Below are 23,761 nucleotides of genomic sequence, written 5' to 3' on the forward strand. Positions count from 1 at the left end.
CAAGCATATTAAAAAAAAAATCTCAATATCATTGATCATTAGAGAAATGCAGATCAAAACCACAATGGGAGACTGTCTCACCCCAGTCAGATGGCTATTGTTAAAAAGTCAAAAATAAAAGGTGCTAGAAATGTTGTATAGAAAAAGGAATGTTTATGCACTGATGGTAGGAGTGTAAATTAGATCAACTATTGAAGAGAACAGTGTGGCAATTACTCAAAGACCTAAAAACAGAACTACCATTTCAACCAGCAATCCCATTACTTGGCTTATACCCAAAGGAATACAAACCATTCTATATCATAAAGACACATGCATGTGTTATGTTCATTGCAGCACCATTCATAATAGTGAAGACACAGAATTAAACTAAGTGCCCATCAATGATAGACTAGATAAAGAAGATATGGTAGATATACACCATGGAATACAGGTACATAGATGGAGCTGGAGGCCATTATCCTTAGCAAACTAATGCAGCAACAAAAATTCAAGTACCGCGTGTTCTCACTTATAAGTGTGAGTTACATGATGAGAAAACAGGGACACCTCAAAGCAGCAGACACTGGCACCTACCACAGGGTATGGAGAAGGAGAGGATCAGGAAAAATAACCATATTGCCTATATGTGACATGAGCTTGCCTATATAACAAACCTACACATGTACCCCTGAACTTAAAACAAAAGTTAAAAAAAACTACGCTGGAGAGGGTGCAAAGAAAAAAGAAGCCTTGTATACTCTTGGTGGGAATGCAAATTAGTACAGTTGCTATGGAAAACAGTAAGAAGATTTCTCAAAAAACTAAAAACAGAACTACCATTCAATCCAGCAATCCAGCTGCTGTGTATCCATCCAAAGGAAAAGAAATCAGTATGTGAAAAGGATGCCTGAACCCCCATGGTTATTGCAGTACTATTTGCAATAGAAAAGATGTATAACCTAAGTGTCCATTAATGAATGAATGAACAAAGAAAATATGTATATACACACAATGAAATACTATTCCATTATAATAAAAAGAATGAATTCCTGTCATTGGCAGCAACATGGATGGAACTGGAGGTCATTATGTTAAGTAAAATAAATCAAGCAGAGAAACACAAATATTGCATGTTCTCACTCATATGCAGGAGCTACAAACGTTGATCTATAAAGATGAATAGTAGAATGATAGATACCAGAGGCAAGGAAAGGTGTTCAGGGGGATGGAGAATGAAGAAATACTGGTTAATGAGTAAAACCATATAGATACATAAAATGAGTAAGTTTTAATATTTGATAGCAGAGGAAAGTGACTACAGTATACAACAATGTATTGTATGCTTCAAAATAGCTAGAATTAAAATGTTCCCAACAAAGAGCAATGATAAATGCTCCAGGTGATGAATGCCCGATATTTCCTGATATTCTGACTTGATCATTACACATTCTATTCATGTAAAAAAATCACATGTATGCAGTAAATGTGTACAAGTATTGTGAATCAATACAAGTAACATTAGTCTTCTTATTTCCTATGTTATTTCCTATGTTATGTTAGTTACACCCAAGCCACTCTCTTGCTGGAACAAATACGGTAGTGCTTGTAGTGGGGAGTGATGATGATGACGATGATGATGGTGATGGTGAAAACAGTGATGATATGTTGCTGCAAATAAAACTCTACCAAATGACAACTAATTACGTGTCAGGTATTGTGCCAACCAAATATCAGACCAAATTTTATGCCTTAGACTAGTTTGTGATGTAAATGTTAGTTTGCTGACTTTGCAGTAAAGAGACTGACATTCAGAGAAGTTGAATAATATCATCCTCAAATCAATCAAATGCTAATTAAGGAAAATAAAAGGGGTTTAAAGTGATACAGGAATAATCTTTGGTATGACCCAAATTGTGAGATCCTGCTGTGAATCAAAGAAAGATTGAAATAAATCCAAATGATTACATGATATTGCTAATAAAGCACATTTGAAAATAAACAAAGATCCATTCACAAATATTATGCATAGATACTTTATTCAGGGAGTGAAAGGAAAGTGACAACTGCACAGGTGGTAGAAGCTCATGCCCAGGCTCATGACAGACACAGGAAACATCAACAGAATTCTCTGATGGTTCCCAGGGACAGAGCTGCTGGTCTTTCTTTCAGAGCTCTGGGAACGGGCACTGCTGAGGACTTCCTTTCTAAGTCTCCACCTGGACAGTGGCAATATGGCAGCCTCATAAAGGGAAGCTTTTGTCAGGGCACATCACGGGCAGATCACTGGCTAAGGGGAAAGAAGCTCCCGTGTATCCCTGGATGGCTTTGATGAGAAGATGCAGGTGGAGCTGTGGAATGAGTTGAGCCAAATATCCTTATCCTTTCATGATCCTGATGAATCCTGAAGCTGTTACTTGCTCTTGGGTGGACACTTTGGCTGGCAGGGTGGGGAAGGTGGCACCGGAGGACATTTCTGCTGGCACTGCTGAGGTGGGCAGGGCTCTGGACACTTTGGTGGTGGGCAGGGCTCAGGGCACTTCAGGGGTGGACATGGCTCTGGGCACTTTGGCATGGGGCACACAGGAGGTGGCTGGCAGGGCTGCTTGCACTGCTGCTGTTGGTAAGACATCCTGCTGGAGTCTCAGAATCTGAAAGAAATGATATGACAGTGTTTGTGGGAAGGGACTCCTCCAGAGAGAGAAGCCAAAGCTTGTGTAATACCATGGAATGTAATTTATCCAATCTCTAAGAAATTATTTGAATTCTTAATTCCCTTTTCACGACTTTCTGGTTTCTCGCTTCCACTTTAACAAATTGCTTCATTGTCCCTGGGAAATCCTGTGTTTTCTCATACAATTTTTCCAAATAAATTATCTCTGTTATAAAGAATCAAGCATGTTATTTCCCTGAAAACAACCAATTCAAGAAAGGTGGTCACAAGTTCAGACCGCTGGGCAATCTAATAGGCTATTCCTTTCATCATTATCTGTTATAAAGTCCCAGTGGGCTGACTTGGGCATAGAGCAAAGGGCTGCTCAGGGAGAACTGTAGTCTCTCACACCTGCTAAGACACAAACCTTTGTAAAGGACACTGGAAAGACAGAGAATAAAGAAAAATCCTTGCTCTTTTTTCTTCTTCATATCAAAGGTTACCCCTTAACTTCTCTGTCCATGTGGATACCTACCTGTATAACAAAAGAAAGCTAAAATAGCATATCATTGTGCTCTAACCCTAAATTTTCATCCACTAAGTAACATCAAGTCAACATTCATAGGATTAGATCCACCAAACGTGCTATATTCAGATTAAACTCAACATTTCAGGGCACAAAGAAGAGAGGAACTCAAGGATGCAGACTCACCGGGTTCTCCAAGGCAGATCGGTGCTCAGGTACCAGAGGTTTAGGAGTCGTGCAGCAGAAGATCTCTTTATAGAGCCTGCTACCTCACCCAGCAGGAAGTGAAACTACCCAAAACAATGCTGATCCAGCAATTTCTTAAGCCAAATGCAAATTTATCCACGACTGGCATGTGCAGGATACTCAGAATAGGAAATATCCTGTGCTGAAATCGCTCCACTGGGTTAAGTGCTCCTGACTCACGGAGGCCCTGCCTCGGATCTGTTTCAGTGACTTACGGCAAAGAGGGACTTGGGAGAATCTCTAACTGATGGTCAAGGAATATCTTTCTTAATTGGGAACAAAGATCTTTTCCTGTCTTACACCTTCCCTAAATCATAAAACTTCTGCCCTGATTCACTTTATCTGAATGCCATATTGTTGTACATGAACTCAATTATACCTCTACTTTCCTCATGCAATCTGCCAATGTGCTAGAAGGAAGGAGAGACCTAACAAAGGCCTGAGTTCTAGTCCAAGCCTTTTCTTTGCTCTGTTGTATGACCACAGGCAAGTCACCTCTCCTCCGTGGAACTGTAAACAGGGAGAATAATACTTACCTCTGGGTTTGCAGGCATTGACCGCGTTGTGCCACCTGATGACCCTGGTTGAGCTTGAACTTTTCTCTTCTACCTCTTTCTTTCTCTCATAAAACTCCAGATTTTACCTATATTATCTTCCTCTTTAAAACTGTCTTCTCCACTCCATTTGTAGAGGCATTTGTCCCCCAGGATAGATTCCAAAGTGAGGTTGAGTCTCCCCGGCACGTTTTCTACTTGCTGCCCTTAAGGATGTGTACTATAGCCTTTTTACTTACAAAAATGTACTCTTGGACACCACCTTAAGGAAATAGAGACAATGGAACCAAAGTTACAAGCGTTCACTCAAAACCTATGTATTGAACCATGCCCATATGGTTCCCTGTGAACACCCTATAGAGAACAAGCTGCATAGATTCACATTATCATATGTAAATAATTAGAAGTAGGTTTGCAGAGTGCAGAAGTTCAGAGTACTTAAAGTCTGAAATCTAGGGGAAAATAAAAACTAAGTATAATCCAACATGTATTCTTGCTCTCTATTTCCAAACAGGCTTTAGGTGTTTGAAAGACAGTGTTTTGAAATGTGTTTGTATGTTCTTCCTTTGTCTTTTCTATAGACCCTCTAATCCCACAACCTGCTGGATTATCAACTCACACCCCAATGTACACCTCTCATCTGTCCATTTTGGCACATATTGTTCACTTAACACATATGTTGTCAATGCATTTAGTGATTGTTCTTTCATATCTTTTTTAAACTCTTCTTGCAATCAGTAAAGCTTTCTAAATATTGTATGTTAAGCATTTAAAGTGATATTTCTAGAGCTTCCTTATCTAGACCATTAATCAGGAAGCTTTCCAAGGACGTGGTTTTGCAAGTAGATGATAAGAGAGGGGAACGAGGAAGAGGAAAGACTCAGAATTATTAGAGCAGTCACCAGCTATGCTCCAGGAAGAACAAGTGTTGAATCAATCCAGCATCACATCCCTCAGTTAAGCAGGTTAGGTACCCAGAACTGCTATTTCTCCTGTCAGTAAGGAAGGGCTTTTGGCTAAGATCACCACTGGCCAGGACACTATAGAAATAGAGCCATCACGTCAGAACCTTGAGGCCAAATATTTACAAATAGTGTTCTCGCCCAATGCTTCCTATAGACTATTACACATGCCAAATACTTGACTGGGCAAAGTAAAGGGTCTTTACTCAGTAGGTCCTCTACTACTCCCCAATAGCCTGACATTACATCTAAAACACAAATCCTTAAAGAAATATCTGATTTCCGCCATGCAAAATTGAAGAATTCGCTGCCAAATGAGATCACTGTGTGAGATAACACAGTTTGAGTCACACCCTGAGACTCCTGTTCTGAGAACACCCCACTCAAACAGCAGGCTCATCACACCAGTGCAGGCACTAGAGTGGCAGCAGCCCTAGTGCCCTCAGCATCTCAGACAGGCTCACTTTATAAGTTGAGGTGGTGAACTTGAAACTCAGAGTTCCACACAGACCAGCCACATGAGGAATGGCCACAATATGAAGAGGGACAGCTAATAGTCACAGCTTCCCCAAGTTAGGACATCCAGGCCCTGAGACATGGAGTGAAGCATACTTCACACACACACACACACACACACACACACACACACACTCCATGGGTCTTTATTTATCTATCATCTACCTTCATGTCTAAAGAGCCTAGCTTTATGTTTCTTAAGAGTCTGATAACCTTAGGTTCATTCCTATTATTCCTACTTCCTAATTTTCTCAGGGATCATTAAGTATGAATTATTAGTTCATAAAAATGACAAGAAAGAATAAAAACTTTTATTTGGTCTAATATTTGATTCAACATTTTATCTCACATCTTCCTACGATACATTCTACTATACAAAATAGTGCTGGCAAATGAAGATATAAAACAAAATATGAAAAAACTAAAGAAACAGGAATTGTAGTAAAATATTCTTGATATCTTAAGAGAAATAGTAACTGCAAGTCCCCATGCATATCTGCCTTCTGCTTTTATTTCTGAATAGAAAGCTTAGTCTGCATTGCCCTTCCATAATTCAATAAATCAGATAAACATATGGTAGAATTCTGAAAGTAATTAGGAAAGACATTTTGGGAGATTATGTAATATTATTTAAAACATTCAAATTATACCAAAAATGTATGTAAATCATGATAACATTTTCATTAACATATTTATTAAAAGATAGGAAGCATGAAACAACATATTAAATGTGATTATATTTGGCTGGTGTAATTACAGATGATGTTTACGTTCTTATTTAACTTTTCAAAGTATGCTTCAAATGTTACCTATTATTGAGTAAAGAATCTTAAAATTCTACTTTGAGAAGCTAAAAATAGACAAGCCTGTCCATTGCCCAATTAGAGAGAGAGAGTTTTTTCGTTTTGTTTTGTTTTCATTTGTTTGTTTGTTTTCAGCACTGTTGGCTAGACACAAAAGGTAGGGCAGGATGTAAGTGCAGTTGTTTTATTGTTATAGCTCTACATTTGATCACATCCCTTCTAAAATCTCTCTTGAAGAAAACCCCAATAATAATACCCCTTCCTCATACTATTGACATATACACACAGATGTTTACAAATGGTGTTTTCTCCAAATGCGAAAATTGTAGTAACCACAGACACCCAATAGCTGTATGTATCTGTGAAATCATTCACCAAAATTGGGAGATTGTTCTAGAGTAACAAAATCAGGAATGATAGTAACAAAATCTACTATCCAAGAGCCAGGTGGATAAAAAGCATAAATTGGCCATGATATGATGAAATTGGAAGAAACGGATGATTAGCAGGACAGGTAGTAAGGATAATAGAACATGGTGATAGTAATGGTAACTACCACTAAATTGTCATGAGAAAACAATTAAATCAGAGACTGCATATAAATACTTAGCACAGGCTACAGACAGTGCTCAAAATGCTAAAGTAACACATTGTTAATGAAAGAGATAGAAGCAAAATATCAATTTCAAGTTGTGTATGGTTAAGAAAGGTATTTGCTTTCTCTTTAAGATCTTTTATGTCATCCTTATTTTAAGTGTGTGCCAGAAGTTTTTAGGACAAAGCAAATGCAAATATATGATTTGAATGAAGTGGGCAAAAATAATAAGATGGGCTGATCCTGACATTTATTCTTATGTGATAAAAATGAGAGTTAATCTAAGCAGAAATTTAGATCAGTTCCTAGTTGTTTGGACTCTCTGAGACTTTCCTCTGAATTAAGTTAATACAAGCAAATAAATCTAAATACAATATTTAGCAATATGTGGATGTGTTCATTTGTAAAATATTAACATATATGGATATTTAGCATTCTGTGTGAAAATATATTTAATGTTACCTCCAATTTAGTTTACTGTTATGTGGTTAACTCTTTAGGACATTTAAAAAACACTCATTCAAATATCACATTCCTTCTGGTAGCAAATTACTTAAATTTTAGGCTAAATCCTTATAAGAAACTGAATAGCTCATTAGCACTAACCTTCCCAAAGTGAATAGACCTTATAAATTCTACTTTTATTTTCTCTATATGTTAGATCAGAATATTTAAGAGCATAATTTCAAGAGCTGTTAGTAATGTAAACAGCTTGCTTAGTGTTAATGAGATTAAGAAGGATATACGCTAAATGATAGAATGAATCAGACACTTCTCCTTGTAAGAATCTTTTCAAGATAGTGAATGTGCACAGGCTGTGGTTTCCTTCCAAAAAAAGTCAAAAAGGAAAACATGGAAACACGAACAAAATTGTGAAAAAAAATTTTTTTATTATTATTATACTTTGAGTTCTAGGGTACATGTGCATAATGTGCAGGTTTGTTACATATGTATACTTGTGCCATGTTGCTGTGCTGCAACCATCAACTCGTCAGCACCCATCAACTCGTCATTTACATCAGGTATAACTCCCAATGCAATCCCTCCCCCCTCCCCCCTTCCCCCTCCCCATGATAGGCCCCGGTGTGTGATGTTCCGCTTCCCGAGTCCAAGTGATCTCATTGTTCAGTTCCCACCTATGAGTGAGAACATGCGGTGTTTGGTTTTCTGTTCTTGTGATAGTTTGCTAAGAATGATGGTTTCCAGCTGCATCCATGTCCCTACAAAGGACACAAACTCATCCTTTTTGATGGCTGCAGAGTATTCCATGGTGTATATGTGCCACATTTTCTTAATGCAGTCTGTCACTGATGGACATTCGGGTTGATTCCAAGTCTTTGCTATTGTGAATAGTGCCGCAATAAATATACATGTGCATGTGTCTTTATAGCAGCATGATTTATAATCCTTTGGGTATATACCCAGTAATGGGATGGCTGGGTCATATGGTACATCTAGTTCTAGATCCTTGAGGAATCGCCATACTGTTTTCCATAATGGTTGAACTAGTTTACAATCCCACCAACAGTGTAAAAGTGTTCCTATTTCTCCACATCCTCTCCAGCACCTGTTGTTTCCTGACTTTTTAATGATCGCCATTCTTGAAGAGAAAAAAACTGTTTGAAATCTAACATAGGGGAGAGCTGAAATTCTACTGTAAGTTATAAATATATGAAATAAAACATAAACATTATTACAACAATCAAAACTAACAGTCTCACAGAAATAAACACAATTTTACAATACGATCCAGCAAATTTTGATTTAGTACATTTCAAAATATTTCAGCAAAAATAACCTGCATTCAAATGATTGCAGCAGCTTTATGCATAAATTCCAAGAAGTGTGATCTACCAAGATGCCCTTCAATAAATGAATCAATAAACTGTGGTGCATTAAACCCATGCAGTGGAACACTATGCAGTGATAGCACGGAATGATCTATCAAGAAATACAAAGATATGAATGAATTTTAAATGCAAACTGATAAGTAAAAAAAACTCAGTCTCAAAGGCTACATACTGTTTCTAAAATGGTTCCATTTTTATGATTTTTGCAAAATGCAAAATTACACATCCAAAAAGTGCAACAAACTCCAAGTTCAACGAATTCAATGACACCCACACTGAGACACATTATAATTAAATTACCAAAAGAGAGAATATTGAAAGGAGGAAGAAGGAAGTGAATCATCATATCTAAGGGATCCTTAATAAGTGGTTGACCAAATTCTTATCAGAAGTAGTTTTCTGAATAAGTAATTTTCAATATATCATCCTACTGCCTCATGATCTCCAAGGCTGTAGAATTCTAGGTTGAAAGTGATTTCTTTCAAGGTTGTAGAATTCCAGAAAGAAACCACTTTCAACTTCAAATTGTACAGCCAGCAAAATTGTCCTTAAAAATAAGGGCAAAATTATGACATTTCCAGAAATCAAAACTTGAGGCAGTTCATTGCCCCTAGATTTTCTGTATTAGAAATGATAAAGACAGCCTCTCAGGTTGAAATAAAAGGATGTTGGGCCAGGCGCGGTGGCTCACACCTGTAATCCCAGCACATTGAGAGGCCAAAGTGGGCGGATCACGAGGTCGGGAGTTCAAGACCAGTCTGACCAACATAGTGAAACCCCATCTGTACTAAAAGTACAAAAATTAGCCAGGTGTGGTTGTGTGCACCTGTAATCCCAGTGACTCAGGAGGCTGAGGCAGGAGAATTGCTTGAATGCAGAAGGCGGAGGTTGCAGTGAGCTGAGATTGCACCATTGCATTCCAGCCTGGGCAACAGAGAGAGACACAGTCTCTAAATAAAAAAGATGCTGAAGAGAAACTGTATGAAGATATAAAAGTACCTGATAAACATGCACAAGTACATAAAAGCCAGCATTATTGTAATTTTAACTTGTAACTCCACTTTTTATTTTCTACAAGATTTAAGATGCAAATGTATACAATATAATTACAAATCTATGTTTGTGAACATACAATGTATAAAGACGTAATTTGTAAAAACATAAAAAGAGGAAGGGGTTGTATGAGTTAATTTTTCTATGCAATTGAAATTGTTGGTGTTAATGCTAATTAGATTAGTATAACTTTAAGATATTATATACAGTCTCCACTTTAACCACAAAATAAATATTTTAGAATACACAATAGAAAAAAGACCATTTAAAAAGTTGTACTACAGAAACAAAATCTAAACACAAATCAGGCACTGATGGAAGATAACATAGAGAAAAGCATAAATGCAAAAATAGAACCTACCTCATCAGTTATTATTTTAAATGTAAGTGAATTAAACTTTCCCCAGCAACAGAATTGGAAGCATGGATCGTAAATAAAAAAATTGATTCACCTATTTGCTGTTTACAAGAGACTAACTTTACGACTAAAGACACAGAGAAGTTGAAAGTAATAGGATGGAAAAAGATATTTTATGTAAATAGTAGCAACAAAGGACCAGAGGTGGCTACAATAACATCAGACACAATTAAGTTGAGTACTGTTACGAGACTATAAAGGACATATATATTGATAAAGAGATTTGTTCACCCAGAATATATAGAAGTTATAAACATACATTTCCTAACATCAGAACTCTAAAACATATGAAGATACATTGAGAGAAATTAAAAGCAATTGATAGTTCTATAATAAATGTTGAAAACTTAAATACTTCACTTTCAAAAATGGCTAGAATAATAGAAGTTCAAAAAGAAAATAGAGAACTTAAAAATATAAACCATTTTGTCCAAACGAAAAAATACACAACACTCTACCCACCAACAGCAGGATACACCCTACAGTTTTCTCTGGAGAACATGGAACACTCTCCAGGATAGGCCACATACTAGGCTAGAAAATAAGTTAATATATTTTAAAAGACTAACATCATACAAAGTACTTTTCCAATCACTTTGTAATGAAACTAAAAATATATAACCAACTTAAAACTGGAAAATTCACACATTCGTGGAAACAAACAAACAAACAAAAACCACTCTTAAACAACCAACATGTCAAATAAGAAAGCACAGGAAAATTAGAAATAGCTTGAGACTACTGACAACAAAAACACATCATACCAAAACTTCAGGATTGCAGAAAAAGCAGTGCTAACAGGGAAATTTATAGCCATAACCACATACATTTTTTTTTCAACTGTCATACCTGATGTAAATGACGAGTTGATGGGTGCTGACGAGTTGATGGGTGCAGCACAGCAACATGACACAAGTATACATATGTAACAAACCTGCACATTATGCACTTGTACACATACATTTTTTATTTAAAAAATTCTCAGATCAATATCTTCATGTTACACCTTAGGAAACTACAAAAAGAAAAGTAAACCAAACCCAAAAAAGTAAATGTGAGAGATTAGAATAGAGATACATAAAAGATAACAAAAAAGTAGAGAAAATCAGTAAAACCAAGTTTTATTTCACTGAAAAGGCAACAAAATTGACAAATTGTTAGATTAACTACAGAAGAGAAAAATGATGTAACACTCAAATAGCTGAAATCTTAAAAGAAAGTGGGGAAGTTACTACTGGTTTTACAGAAATGAAAAGAATTTTAAGAGAAAATATGAACAATTCGATGTCAGCTTATCAGATAACCCAGCCGAAATGAACAAATTCTTAGAAACACACTTTCTACCAAACCAAATCATAAAGAAATAGAAAATTTGAACAGTTGTGTAAAATGTAAGGCGATTGAATCACTAATCTAAAATCTCACAAGAAAGAAAAGCATTGACCCAGAAAGATTTGTTGGAGAAGTATATACCAATCCTTCTCAAACTCTATCAAAAAAAGAAAACTTAAAATAGAGAATACTTCCTGTCTTATTCCATGAAGTCAGGATTATACTGATGGAAAATTCAGACAAAGACACTACAAGAAATGAAAACTACGCACCAATATTCCTCATGAATATTGATGCAAAAAAATCCCCAAAAACATTTAACATACCAGCTAATTCCTGTGGTTCTGGGCAAGATGGCCAACTAGACGCAGCGAGTTAGAACAGCTGCCACTGAGGAATAGAGACAACTGGCCCACTTTTAACAGATTTTCAGAGGGAAGGAACTGAGAGTGAAGCAAACACAAAACAGAGAAAAGTAGGGATTGCAATCCCAATTTCAGACAAAAGAGACTTTAAACCAACAAAAATCAATAAAGACCAAAAAAAAAAAAAAGGATTACATAATGGTAACGGGTTCAATTCAAAAAGAATATCCAATTGTTTTAAATATAAATGCACCCAACACAGGAGCACTCACATTCATGAAGCAATTTCTTATTGCCTTTCAAAGAGAATTAGACTCCCACATGATAATAGTGGGAGAGTTTAACACCCCACTGACAGTATTAGACAGATCATGGTGGCTGAAATTTAACAAATATATTCAGGACCTGAAATCAGCACAGAACCAAATGGACCTGATAAACATCTACAAAACTCTCTATCCCAAAACAAGAGAATATACATTCTTCTTTTAGCCACACAGCACAAACTCTAAAATCAATCACATGGTGGGAAATAAAACACTCCTCAGCAAATACAAAAGAACTGAAATCATAACAACAAGTCTCTCAGAAAACAGCACCATGAAATTAGAAATCAGGACTGAGAAATTCACTCAAAACCATACAATTACATGGAAATTTAATAAGTTGCTCCTGAATGACTTTTGAGTAAATTATCAAATTAAGGCTGAAATCAAGATGTTCTTTGAAACTAATGAGAATGAACATACAACATACCAGAATCTACGGACACAGTTAAAGAAGTATTAAGAGGAAATGTGTAGCACTAAATGCTCACATCAAAAAGTTAGAAAGATATCAGTGTAACTACCTAACGTCACACTAAAAGAACGAGGAAACCAAGAGAAAACCAACCTCAAAGCAATCAGAAGACGAGAAATAACCAAAACCAGAGCTAAACGGAAAGAGACTGAGATATAAAAAAAAAAAAATCAAAATATCAACAAATCCAGGAATTACTTTAAAAATAATAAAATAAATGGACTACAACTAGACTATAAAGAAGAAAAGAGAAAATATTCAAATAAACACAATTAGAAATGACAAAGGGGATACTTACAGATAAATTCTACCAGATGTACAAATAAGACCTGGTACCATTCCTGCTGAAACCATCCCAAAAAGTTGAAGAGGAGGAACTCCTCCCTAACTCATTCTACAAAGCCAGCATCATCTTGATACCAAAACCTGGCAGAGACACAAACCCTAAAAAGAAAATTTCAGGCTAATATCCTTGATGAAAATCGATGCAAAAATTCTCAACAAAATACTGACAAACCTAATCCAGCAGCACATCAAAAAGTCTATCCAGCAGAATCAAGTTGGTTTTATCCCTGGGGTGCAAGATTGGTTGAACATACACAAATCAATAAATTCGATTCATCACATAAACAGAACTGAAGATAAAAATCACATGATTGTCTCAATAGATGCAGAAAAGGTTTTCCATACAATTCAACACCGCTTCATGTTAAAAATGCTCAGCAAACTAGATATTAAACAAATGAATATTCCTCAAAATAATAAGAGCCATCTGTAACAAATCCACAGCCAATATGATACTGAATAGGGAAAAGCTGGAAGCATTCCCCTTGAAAACCGGCAGAATACAAGGATGCCCTCTCCCACTACTTCTATTCAACGTACTATGGAAAGTCCTGGCCAGAGCAATCAAGAAAGATAAGGGTAGAAAGGAGATCAAAATAAGAAGACAGGAAGTCAGACTATCCTTGTTTGCACATGACATGATTCTATATCTAAAACACCCTGTTGTCTAGGAACAAAAGTTCTTTCAACAGATAAACAACTTCAGCAATGTTTCAGGATTCAAAAACAGCATACAAAAATAAATCACTAGCACTCCTATATACCTACAACAGCCAAGCCAACAGCCAAATCAGGAACACAATCCCATTTGCAACAGTGGCAAAAAGAATAAAATACCTAGGAATACAACTAACCAGGGAGGTGAAAGATCTCTACACAGAGAACTATAAAGCATTGCTGAACAACATCAGAGATGACACTAATAAATGGAAAAACATTCCAAGCTCATTAATAGGAAGAATCAATACAGTTAAAATGGCCAAGCTCCTCAAAGCAGTTTACAATTTCAGTGTGATTCCTCTCCTATCAAACTACCAATGACATTCTTCACAAAACCAGAAAAAACAATTATAAAATTCTATGGAATCAAAAATGAGCCTGAATAGCCAAGGTAATCCTAAGCAAAAACAAAAAAGCTGGAGTCATCATGCTACCTAACTGCAAACTATACTACAAGGCTGCAGTAACCAAAACAGCATGGTACTACTACAAAACAGACACAGAGATTAATGGAACAGAAGAGGGAACCCAGAAATAAAGCAACACACCTGTAACCATCTGATCACCAAAAAATGTGACAAAAACAGCAATGTGGAAAGAACTCCCTATTCAATAAATGGTGCTGGGACAACTGGCTAGCCCTATGCGTAAGATTGAAACTGGATGCCTTCCTTATACCATATACAAAAATCAACTCAAGATGAATTAAAGACTTAAATGCAGAGCCCCAGATTATAAATACCCTGGAAGACAACCTAGGCAATACCATTCTGGACATAGGGACAGGCAAATATTTTATGACAAAGACACCAAAAGCAATTGCAATGAAATAAAAATTGACAAATAGGATCTAATTAAACCAAAGAGCTTCTGCACAGCAAAGGAAACTATCAACAGAGTAAACAGACAACCTACAGAACGGGAGAAAAGTTTTGTAAAGCGTGCATCTGATAAAGGTCTAATATTCAGCATCTATAAAGAATTTAAACAAATTTACAAGAAAAAAAACCCAACCCCATTAAAAAGTGGGCAAAGGACAGAAATAGACACATTTCAAAGGAAACATACACATAGCCAACAAGTATATGAAAAAAAAACTCAATATCACTGATCATTAGAGAAATGTAAATACTATCTCACACCAGTCATAATGGCCATTACTACAAAGTCAAAAAATAAAAAGTGCTGGAGACTTGCAGAGAAAAACAAATGCTTATACGTTGTTGGGGGAAGTGTAAATTAGATCAACCATTGTGGAAAACAGTGTGGCAACTACTCAAACAACTGAAAACAGAACTACCATTCCAACCAGCAATCCCATTACTTGGTATATACCCAAAGGAATATAAACCATTCTGTGTCATAAAGACACACGCACATGTTATGTTCATTGCAGCACTATTCGTAATAGCAAAGACATGGAATCAAACTAAGTACCCATCAATGATAGACAAGATAAAGAATATGTGATACATATATACCATGAAATACTATGCAACCATAAAAAAAGAAATCAAGTCATTTGCAGGAGCATGAGTAGAGCTGGAGGCCATTATCCTCAGAAAACTAATGCAGGAACAGAAAATCAAATACCACATGTTCTCACTTATAACTGAAAGCTAAATGCTGAGAAAACATGGACACATAGAGGGGAACAACAGACAATAGGGCCTATTGGAGGGTAAAGGTTAGGAGGACAGAGAGGATCAGGGGAAATAACTAATGCGTACTATGATTAATAACTGGGTGATGAAATAAGCTGTACAATAAACCCCAGTGATATGCATTTACCTATATAACAAACCTGCACATGTGCCCCTGATCTTAAAATAAAAAAATTTTTAAAAATAGCAGATGCTGGACAGGACGCAAAGAAAAAAGAAGTCTATATACTTCTGGCGGGAATGTAAATTAGTACAGCCGCAGTGGAAAGCAATACAAAGATTTCTCCAGAAACTAAAAACAGAACCACTGTTCAATCCTGAAATTCAACTACTGTGTATCTATCCAAAGAAAAAGAAATCAGTCCATCAAACGGATGCCTGAACTCCCATGGTTATTGCAGTACTATTCACAATAGCAAAAATATGTAACCTAAGTGTCCATTAACGAATAAATAGAAAAAGAAAATATTGTATAGACACACAATGAAATCCTATTTTGTTGTAAAAAAGAATAAAATCATGTCATGTGCAGCAACACGGATGGAACTGGAGGCCATTATGTTAAGTAAAACAAGTCAAACAGGGAAAAACAAATACTGCAAGTACTCACTCATCTGTGGGAGCTACAAAAGTTGATCTATAAAGGTAGACAGCAGAATGATAGATACCAGAAGCAGGGAAGGATGTTCAGGGGGTGGAGAATGAAGAGATGCTGGTTAAATAGTACAAACATAGATATACGTAAAAGAGGTAAGTTTAAATATTTGATAGCAGAGCATGGTGACTAATTTACAACAATGTATTGTATTTTTCAAAATAGCAAAAAGAGAGGAATTAAAATGTTCCCAGCAAAGAGAGAAATGATAAATGCTCAAGGTCATGGATTCCCTAAATTTCCTGATATCCTGACGTGATCATTACACATTTGATCCATGTAACAAAATATCACATGTATTCCATAAATGTGTACAAGCATTATGAATCAATTAAAAGTAACAGTAGGGAGTCTTCCTATTTCCTATATCCGTTATATCCAAGCCACTCTCTTTCTGGAACAAATATCTTGGTTGTTGTAGTCGGGGGGGTTGATGATGATGATGATGACGATGCTTGTGGTGGAAATGATGATATATTGCTGCTAATAAGCCTCAATTAAATGACTGCTATTATGTGTCAGGCATTGTGCCAACCAAATTTCAGATAGAAATTAGATTTTATGACTTAGACTACTTTATGATGTAAATATTGTTTGGTTCACTTTGCAGTAAAAAAATAGACATTTGGAGAAGTAGAATAATATGTTCTGCAAATCAATCAAACACTAAGAAAAATAAAAGGGGTATAAAATGATACAGAAATAATACTTGCTATGACCCAAAATTCATATAGCAACAATTGTAAGATCTTCCCTGAGGATCACAGAAAGGTAGGAATAAATACAAATGATCATATCACATTGCTAATAAAGCAGATTTGAAAAAGAAACAAAAGATCCATTCACAAATATTATGCAAAGATACTTTATTCAGGGAGTGAAAGGAAGTGACAACTGCACAGGTAGTAGAAGCTCATGCCCAGGGGACAGACAGACACAGGAAATATCAACGGAATTCTCTGATGGTTCCCAGGGACAGAGCTGCAGCTCTTTCTTCTGAAGCTCTGTGAACCGACAAAGCCGAGGACTTCCTTTGTTCAGTCTCCACCTGGACAGTGGCAGTATGGCAGCCTCAGAAAGGAAATATTTTGCAATCAAGGAACATTATGGACAGATCACAAGCTAAAGGGAAGGAAGCTCCCTGTGTATCCATGGAAGGTTTCATGAGAAGACTAAGGTGGAGCTGTGGAACGAGGTGAGCCAATTATTCTTATCCTTTCATGCTCCTGATGGATCCTGAAGCTGTTACTTGTTCTTGGGTGGACACTTTGGCTGGTAGGGTGGGGAAGGTGTCACCGGAGGATATTTCTGCTGGCACTGCTGAGGTGGGCAGGGCTCTGGACACTTTGGTGGTGGGCAGGGCTCAGGGCACTTCGGGGGTGGACATGGCTCTGGGCACTTTGGCGTGAGGCACACAGGAGGTGGCTGGCAGGGCTGCTTGCACTGCTGCTGTTGGTAAGACATCCTGCTGGAGTCTCAGAATCTGAAAGAAATGATACGACAGTGTTCACGGGAAAGGAATCCTCCAGAGAGAGAAGCCAAAGCTTATGTACTACCATGGCATATCATTAAAGCTTATGTAATAACATGACATATTATTTCTCCAATCTCCAAAAATTTATTTAAACTCTTAGCTCCCTTTTCATGACTTCTTGTCTTTTCCTTTCCACTTTAGTAAGTTGCTTCTAGGAAATCCTGCCTTTCCTCATACAATTTTACCAAAGAAAACATCCCTGTAATAAAGAAGCAAGCATGTTAATCCAGGAAATTAACATCTGCAGGAAAGGCAGTCACAAGTTCAGAGCCCCTGGGCAATCTCACAAGCTATTCCTATCATCATTATCTGTTGTAAAGCACCGGTGGGTTGACTTGAGCATAGAGCAAAGGGCTGTTCAGGAAGGATGCAGGCTCTCACACCTGCTAAGACACAACCCTTTGAAAAGGACACCAGGAAAATATGGAAAAGAGAAAAAGATTCATCCTTTTCTTCCAACCAAAGCTTTCCTATTAACTTCTCTGTCCATATGAATATGTAACTGTACATTTTTAAAAAGCAATATAAAACACTCTATCACATAGTCTAATCCTATAGTTCCATCCACTAAGTACCATCAACTCCATGATCATAGGTTTGGATCCACCAGACTTGCTGGATTTGATTAAATTCAACATTTCAGGTCAAAAAGAAGAGAACTCAAGGAAGCAGACTCACCAGGTTTTCCAAAGCAGATCGGTGCTCAAGTACCAGGAGTTTAGAAGTTGTGCAGCAGAGAACCTCTTTATAGGGACTGCTACCCCACCCAGCAGGAAATGGAACTGCCTAAACTGGGCTGGTCCAGCAATGTCCCAACTAAAATGCAAATTTATCCATAACTGGCATGACAGGGATTCTCAGACTGGGAAATACCGTGTTCTGGGATCTGTCCACTGGATTAAGTGCTCCTGACTCACGGAGGCCCTGCCTTAGGTCTCAGTTTCAGTGACTTATGGCAAAGAGGGACTTGGGGGATTCTCTAACTGGTGGTCAAGGGCTCTCTTTCTTGATTGGGGGCAATGAATGCTTCCTGTCTAACACCTTCCCTAAATCATAAAACTTCCTGCCCTGATCCACTTTAGCTGAATGCCACATTGTTGAACATTAACCCATCTCCACCTGGGCTTTCCTCGTACAATTTGCCAATATGCCAGAAGGACAGACAGACCTAACAAAGGCCTGAGTTCTGGCCCCAGATGTTTTTGCTAAGTTATATGACCACAGCCAGGTCAACTCACCTCCCTGGAATTGTAAACAGAGCAGCATCATACCTATCTCTGGTTTTGAAGGCACTGACCACATCTTGCCTTCTGCTGACTCTGTTCAAGCCTGAAATTTTCTGCTCCACCTCTATCTTTCTCTCACAGAACCCTAGATTTTTCCTATATTCCTTTTGTCTTTGAAGTTGTCCTACACACTCCTCATAGAGGCACTTGTGTCCCAGGACAGATACCGGAGTGAGATCCAGTCTCCACAGTACGCTTTCTGCTGCTGCTATCAAGGATGGGTACTACAGCCTTTTTATTTATAGAAATGTACTCTTAGACAGCACATTAAGGAAATGGAGAGAAGGGAACCAAAGTTACAAGCATTCATTTTAAATCTATGTATTGAACCATGCCTATATCTTTCCCTGTGAACATCCTATAGAGAACAAAATGCATAGACTCACAGTATCTTATGTAAATAATTAGAAGAAGGTTTGCAGAGTAGAGAAGGTCAGAGGACTTAAAGTCTGATATCTAGGGGAAAATATAAACTAAGTGTGATCCTATATGTTTCCTTTCTCTACTTTTTCAAAGCAGGTTTCAGTCTTTGAAAGACAGTATTATTTTATTTGTTTGTATGTTATTCCTTTGTCTTTTCCCAAAGCCCTCTAGCCCCACAACCTGCTAGATTATCAACTCACACCCCAATGTATACCTCTTATCTGTCCATTTTAGTACACATTGTTCACTCGATACATATGTTGCCAATGTGAATCTCTTTCACATCTTTCTAAGACTCTTCCTGCAATCAATGGGGCTTACTAAACATTGTTTATTAAACATTTAAAATAATGCTGCTGGAGCTTCCTTATCCGGGCCAATAATCTGGAAGCTTTCTAAGAATGTGGTTTCATAATTGGAGAAGAAGAAGGAAGAGGAAGATAAGAAAAAAGAGGAAAAGGAGTGACTCAAATTCTCTGGAGCACTCACCAGTTATCCTCCAGATAGAGCAAGAGCACTGAATCAACCCAGCATCACATCCCTCAGTTAAGCAGGTTAGCTTCCCAGATCTGCAACTGCTCCAGTCTCTAAGGAAGGGCTTTTGGCCAAGATCTCCACTGGCCAGATGCTACAGAAATAGAACTATCATGTCAGCACCTTTGTGCCAGGTGTTTACAAATAGTGTTCTCACCAAATGCTTCCTATAGACCATTACACATGCCAAGCACAGTGGGTGAAGTAAACAGACTTCTCTCAATAGGTCCCCTACTCCTCCCCAGATCCTCACATCACATCTACAACACAAATCCCTAGAGAAATGTCTGATTTCTAACATGCAAAATTGGAAAATTGGCTGCCAAATGAGATGACTGTGTGAGATAATACAGTTTGGATCATGCCCTGAGACTCCCCTTCTCAGAACACCCCACTCAAACAGGCTGCTTATGGCAGCAGTGCAGGCACCAGAGTGGCAGCAGCCTTAGTGCCCCCAGCATCTCAGACAGGATTAAGACAGGGTTGCTTTACAAGTTGAGATGGTGAACTGGAAACTCAGAGTTCCTCACAGACCAGCTACATGAAGAGTGGCCGCAACATCAAGGGGGCAGCTAATAGTCACAGCTTCCCCAGGTTAGGACATCCAGGCCCTGAGACATAGAGCGAGGTATACTTCACACACACACACACAGACACACACACACACACACACCATGGGTCTTTATCATGTCTAAAGAGCTTAGCTTTATCTTCTTTAAGAGTCTAATAATCTTAGGTTCATTCCTATTACTTCTACTCCATAATTTTCTAGGGGATCATTAAGTATGAATTATTAGTATTTTAAAATGTCAGGAAAGAAAAAGCACTTAATTTTTTTTTTGCAATTCACAAAGTATATTTGAATGTTATTAATTATATATTCACTCGTGTGTGTGTGTGTGTTTATAATGCTATGAAATTTACATCACATACGTAGCTTTGGCTACCTACTACTACAATAAAGATACATAACTGTTCCATTACCACAAGACTTCTCTGCTCCCCACTTATAGCCATAACCACCCCTCCTTTCCCAAATACTTACCTCTAGTAAATATTTCTCTTTTTTCCATCTCTATGATTTCATTATTTTAAGAATATTTGAGTAAATTTATACATCGCGCAATCTTTTAAGAATTGCTCTTTGTTTCATATAACATAATTTCATGGCGATCCATTCACTTCATGCACTTTTAATTTTGTGTTATACTTGATTCAACATTTTATCTCACATTTCAATGCTATACATCCCACTAAACAAAACAGTGCTGGCAAATAAAGATTTAAAATTAAATATGAAAAAAATAAACAAAATTATGGTAAAATATTCTTGATATGCTCAGAGAAAGGGTAACTGCAGTTCCCCATGCATATCTGTCTTCTGCTTTTATTTCTGAATGAAAGGCTAAACATCCATTGTCCTTTCATGCTGAATCTGATAAATTACAGAACATACATATGGTAGAATACTGAATATCCTTAAGGTGAATGTTTTGGAAGATTGTTTAATATAATTTAAAACATTTAGAATTATACTAAAAACATGTGAAGCATGATATCATTCTCATCAACATTTATTAAAAGATAGGAAACATATGAAACAATATATTAAATGTGATTATTTATGGCTGGTGAAATTACAGATGATGTTTATTTTCTTATTTCACTTTTCAAAGTATTCTTCAAATGTTACCTATTACTGAGTAAGGAATCTTAAAATTCGACTTTGAAAAGCTGACAAGAGACAAGCCTGTCCATTGTTCAATTAGTCAGATAATTGTCTTTTTTATTTTTTGAGCATTTTTGGGCAGACACTAAAGGTGGAGCTGGAAGGAAGTAGCAGTTGTTTTGTAGTTATAGCTCTACATTTGATCACATCCCTTCTAAAATCTCTCTTGAAGAAAACCTCAACAATGATCCCCATCTGCATAGCAACTGACATTCGTACACAGAAGCCACAGACATGCGATAACCATATGTATCTATAAAATAATTCACCAGGCCAGGAACGGCAGATCATGCCTGAAATCCCAGCACTTTGGGAGACCAACGTGGGTGGATCACAAGGTCAGGAGTTCAAGACCAACCTCCCCAAGATGGTGAAACCCAGTCTCTACTAAAATTACAAAAATTAGCCAGGCGTGATTGCGGAGGCCTGTAATCCCAGCTACTCAGGAGGCTGAGGCAAGGAATTGCTTGAACCCAGAAGGCGGAGGTTGCAGTGAGCTGGCGTCATACCTCTGCACTCCAGCTTGGGTGACAGAGCTAGACTCTGTCTCAAAAAATAAATAAATAAATTTCAAAAAATAAAAATAAAAATAAAACGTTCACCAAAATTGGCAGGTCATACTAGGGTAAAAAAATCAGGAATGAGTTTGTCTACTATCCAAGAGCCAGCCAAATAGAAATCATAACATTGGCCATAATATGATGAAATTGAAAGAAATGGATGATTAGTAGACAGGTAATAAAGATAATAGAACATAGTGATAATAATAGTACCTACCACTAAATTGTCATGAGAAAAAAATTAAATCAGAGACTGCATTTAAAGTATTTAGCACAGGCTACAGATAGTACTCAAAATAGTAAAGAAATCTATGGCTAATCAAAGAGATAGAGGCAAAATATCAAATTCAAGTTGTTTATGGTTGAGAAAGATATTTGTTTTTCTTTAAGACCTTTTATATCATCCTTATTTTAAGTATGTGCCAGAAGTTTGTAGGACGCAACAAATGTAAATACATGATTTAAATGAAGTGTGCAGAAATAATAAGATAGACTGATCTTGACATTTATTCTTACATGATAAAAATGAGAGTTAACCTAAGCAGAAATTTAGAACAAAGGATGATGTTTCTGTGTTATTTGGACTCTCTACAGCTTTCCTCTGAATTCAGATAATACAAAAAAAAAATCTAAAAACAATAAATAGCAGTATGTTGATTTGTTGATTTGCAAAATATTAACATGTATAAATATTTTTATTCTGTGTGAAAAAATATATAATGTTTTATTCTTGTGAAAAAATGTATAACGTTACCTCTAATTTAGTCTACTGTTACTGTGGTTAGCTGTTTAGGACAATTAAAAAATTGCTCATTTAAATATCACACTCCTTCCACTGACAAATTACCTAAATTTTAGGCTAAATCCTTATAAGAAACTGAATAGCTCGTTAGCACTAATCTTTCCAAAGTTTATAAACCTTATAAATTCTACTTTTATTTTCTCCATATGTTAGATACAAACATTTAAGAGCAAAATTCAAGAGCTATTAGTAATATGCTTAGTGTTAATGAGATTAAGCAGAATATATGGTAAATGATGGAATGAATCAGATACTTCTACTTTTACGAATCTTTTCAAGATAGTGAATGTGCATAGGCTGTGGTCTCCCTTCAAAAATGTCAAAAAGGAAAACAAAGAAACACAAACAAAATTGTGAAAAAATTTGGAGAGAAAAGACTGTTTGAACTCTTACATAGGATGAGAGTCCTGAAAATTCTACTGTAAGTTTGAGAAAGGTTAAATAAAGTATGAACACTAAGAAAAACCAAACTAACTCACAATCTTAAAAGATAAACATAATTTTATGATATGATCCAGCTACAACACATTCAAAAATTGATCTAGTACATTTTAAAATATGTCAACAAAAATAATGTGCATTCAAATAATTATGCCAGCTTTAGTCAGAATATCCACTATCTGTGATCTACCAAGATGTCCTTCAATAATTAAATGGACAAACTATGGTACATCACACCCATGCAATGGAATACTACACAGTGATAACATGGAATGACCTATCAAGACTCACAAAGACATAGTTGAATTTGAAATGCAAACTAATAAGTAAGAAATGTCAGTCTCAAAGGCTGTAAGCCCATTTGTATGAATTTTACAGTAAAAGGCAAACTTACACATCCAAAAAGCGCAACAAA

The 23,761-nt window shown here is 36.7% G+C and overlaps 4 protein-coding genes across 30 annotated transcripts in view; 1 reads left to right on the forward strand and 3 right to left on the reverse strand.

Annotated features, from left to right (window-relative positions):
* Window positions 1-23,761, forward strand: part of S100A1 (S100 calcium binding protein A1) — a 1,186,348-nt gene that overhangs the window by 596,719 nt on the left and 565,868 nt on the right. The window lies entirely within an intron of this gene.
* Window positions 1-23,761, reverse strand: part of S100A8 (S100 calcium binding protein A8) — a 675,486-nt gene that overhangs the window by 318,728 nt on the left and 332,997 nt on the right. The gene's annotated exons all lie outside the window — the stretch shown is intronic.
* On the reverse strand, window positions 2,393-2,611 carry LOC126935325 (small proline-rich protein 2E-like). Its single transcript, XM_050756573.1, has one exon. It carries the CDS (start codon window positions 2,609-2,611, stop codon window positions 2,393-2,395), a length of 219 nt encoding a protein of 72 aa, XP_050612530.1.
* On the reverse strand, window positions 17,283-17,501 carry LOC126935292 (small proline-rich protein 2D-like). The gene has a single exon (XM_050756552.1). The coding sequence runs from the start codon at window positions 17,499-17,501 to the stop codon at window positions 17,283-17,285; it is 219 nt and encodes a 72-aa protein (XP_050612509.1).

The sequence above is a fragment of the Macaca thibetana genome, chromosome 1 (genome assembly GCF_024542745.1).
Source record: "Macaca thibetana thibetana isolate TM-01 chromosome 1, ASM2454274v1, whole genome shotgun sequence".
NCBI lineage: Eukaryota > Metazoa > Chordata > Mammalia > Primates > Cercopithecidae > Macaca > Macaca thibetana.

Bases quoted from the DNA above. Each gene is read 5' to 3' on its own strand.
- LOC126935325 (XM_050756573.1), bottom strand. From the start codon at position 2,611: ATGTCTTACCAACAGCAGCAGTGCAAGCAGCCCTGCCAGCCACCTCCT.
- LOC126935292 (XM_050756552.1), bottom strand. From the start codon at position 17,501: ATGTCTTACCAACAGCAGCAGTGCAAGCAGCCCTGCCAGCCACCTCCT.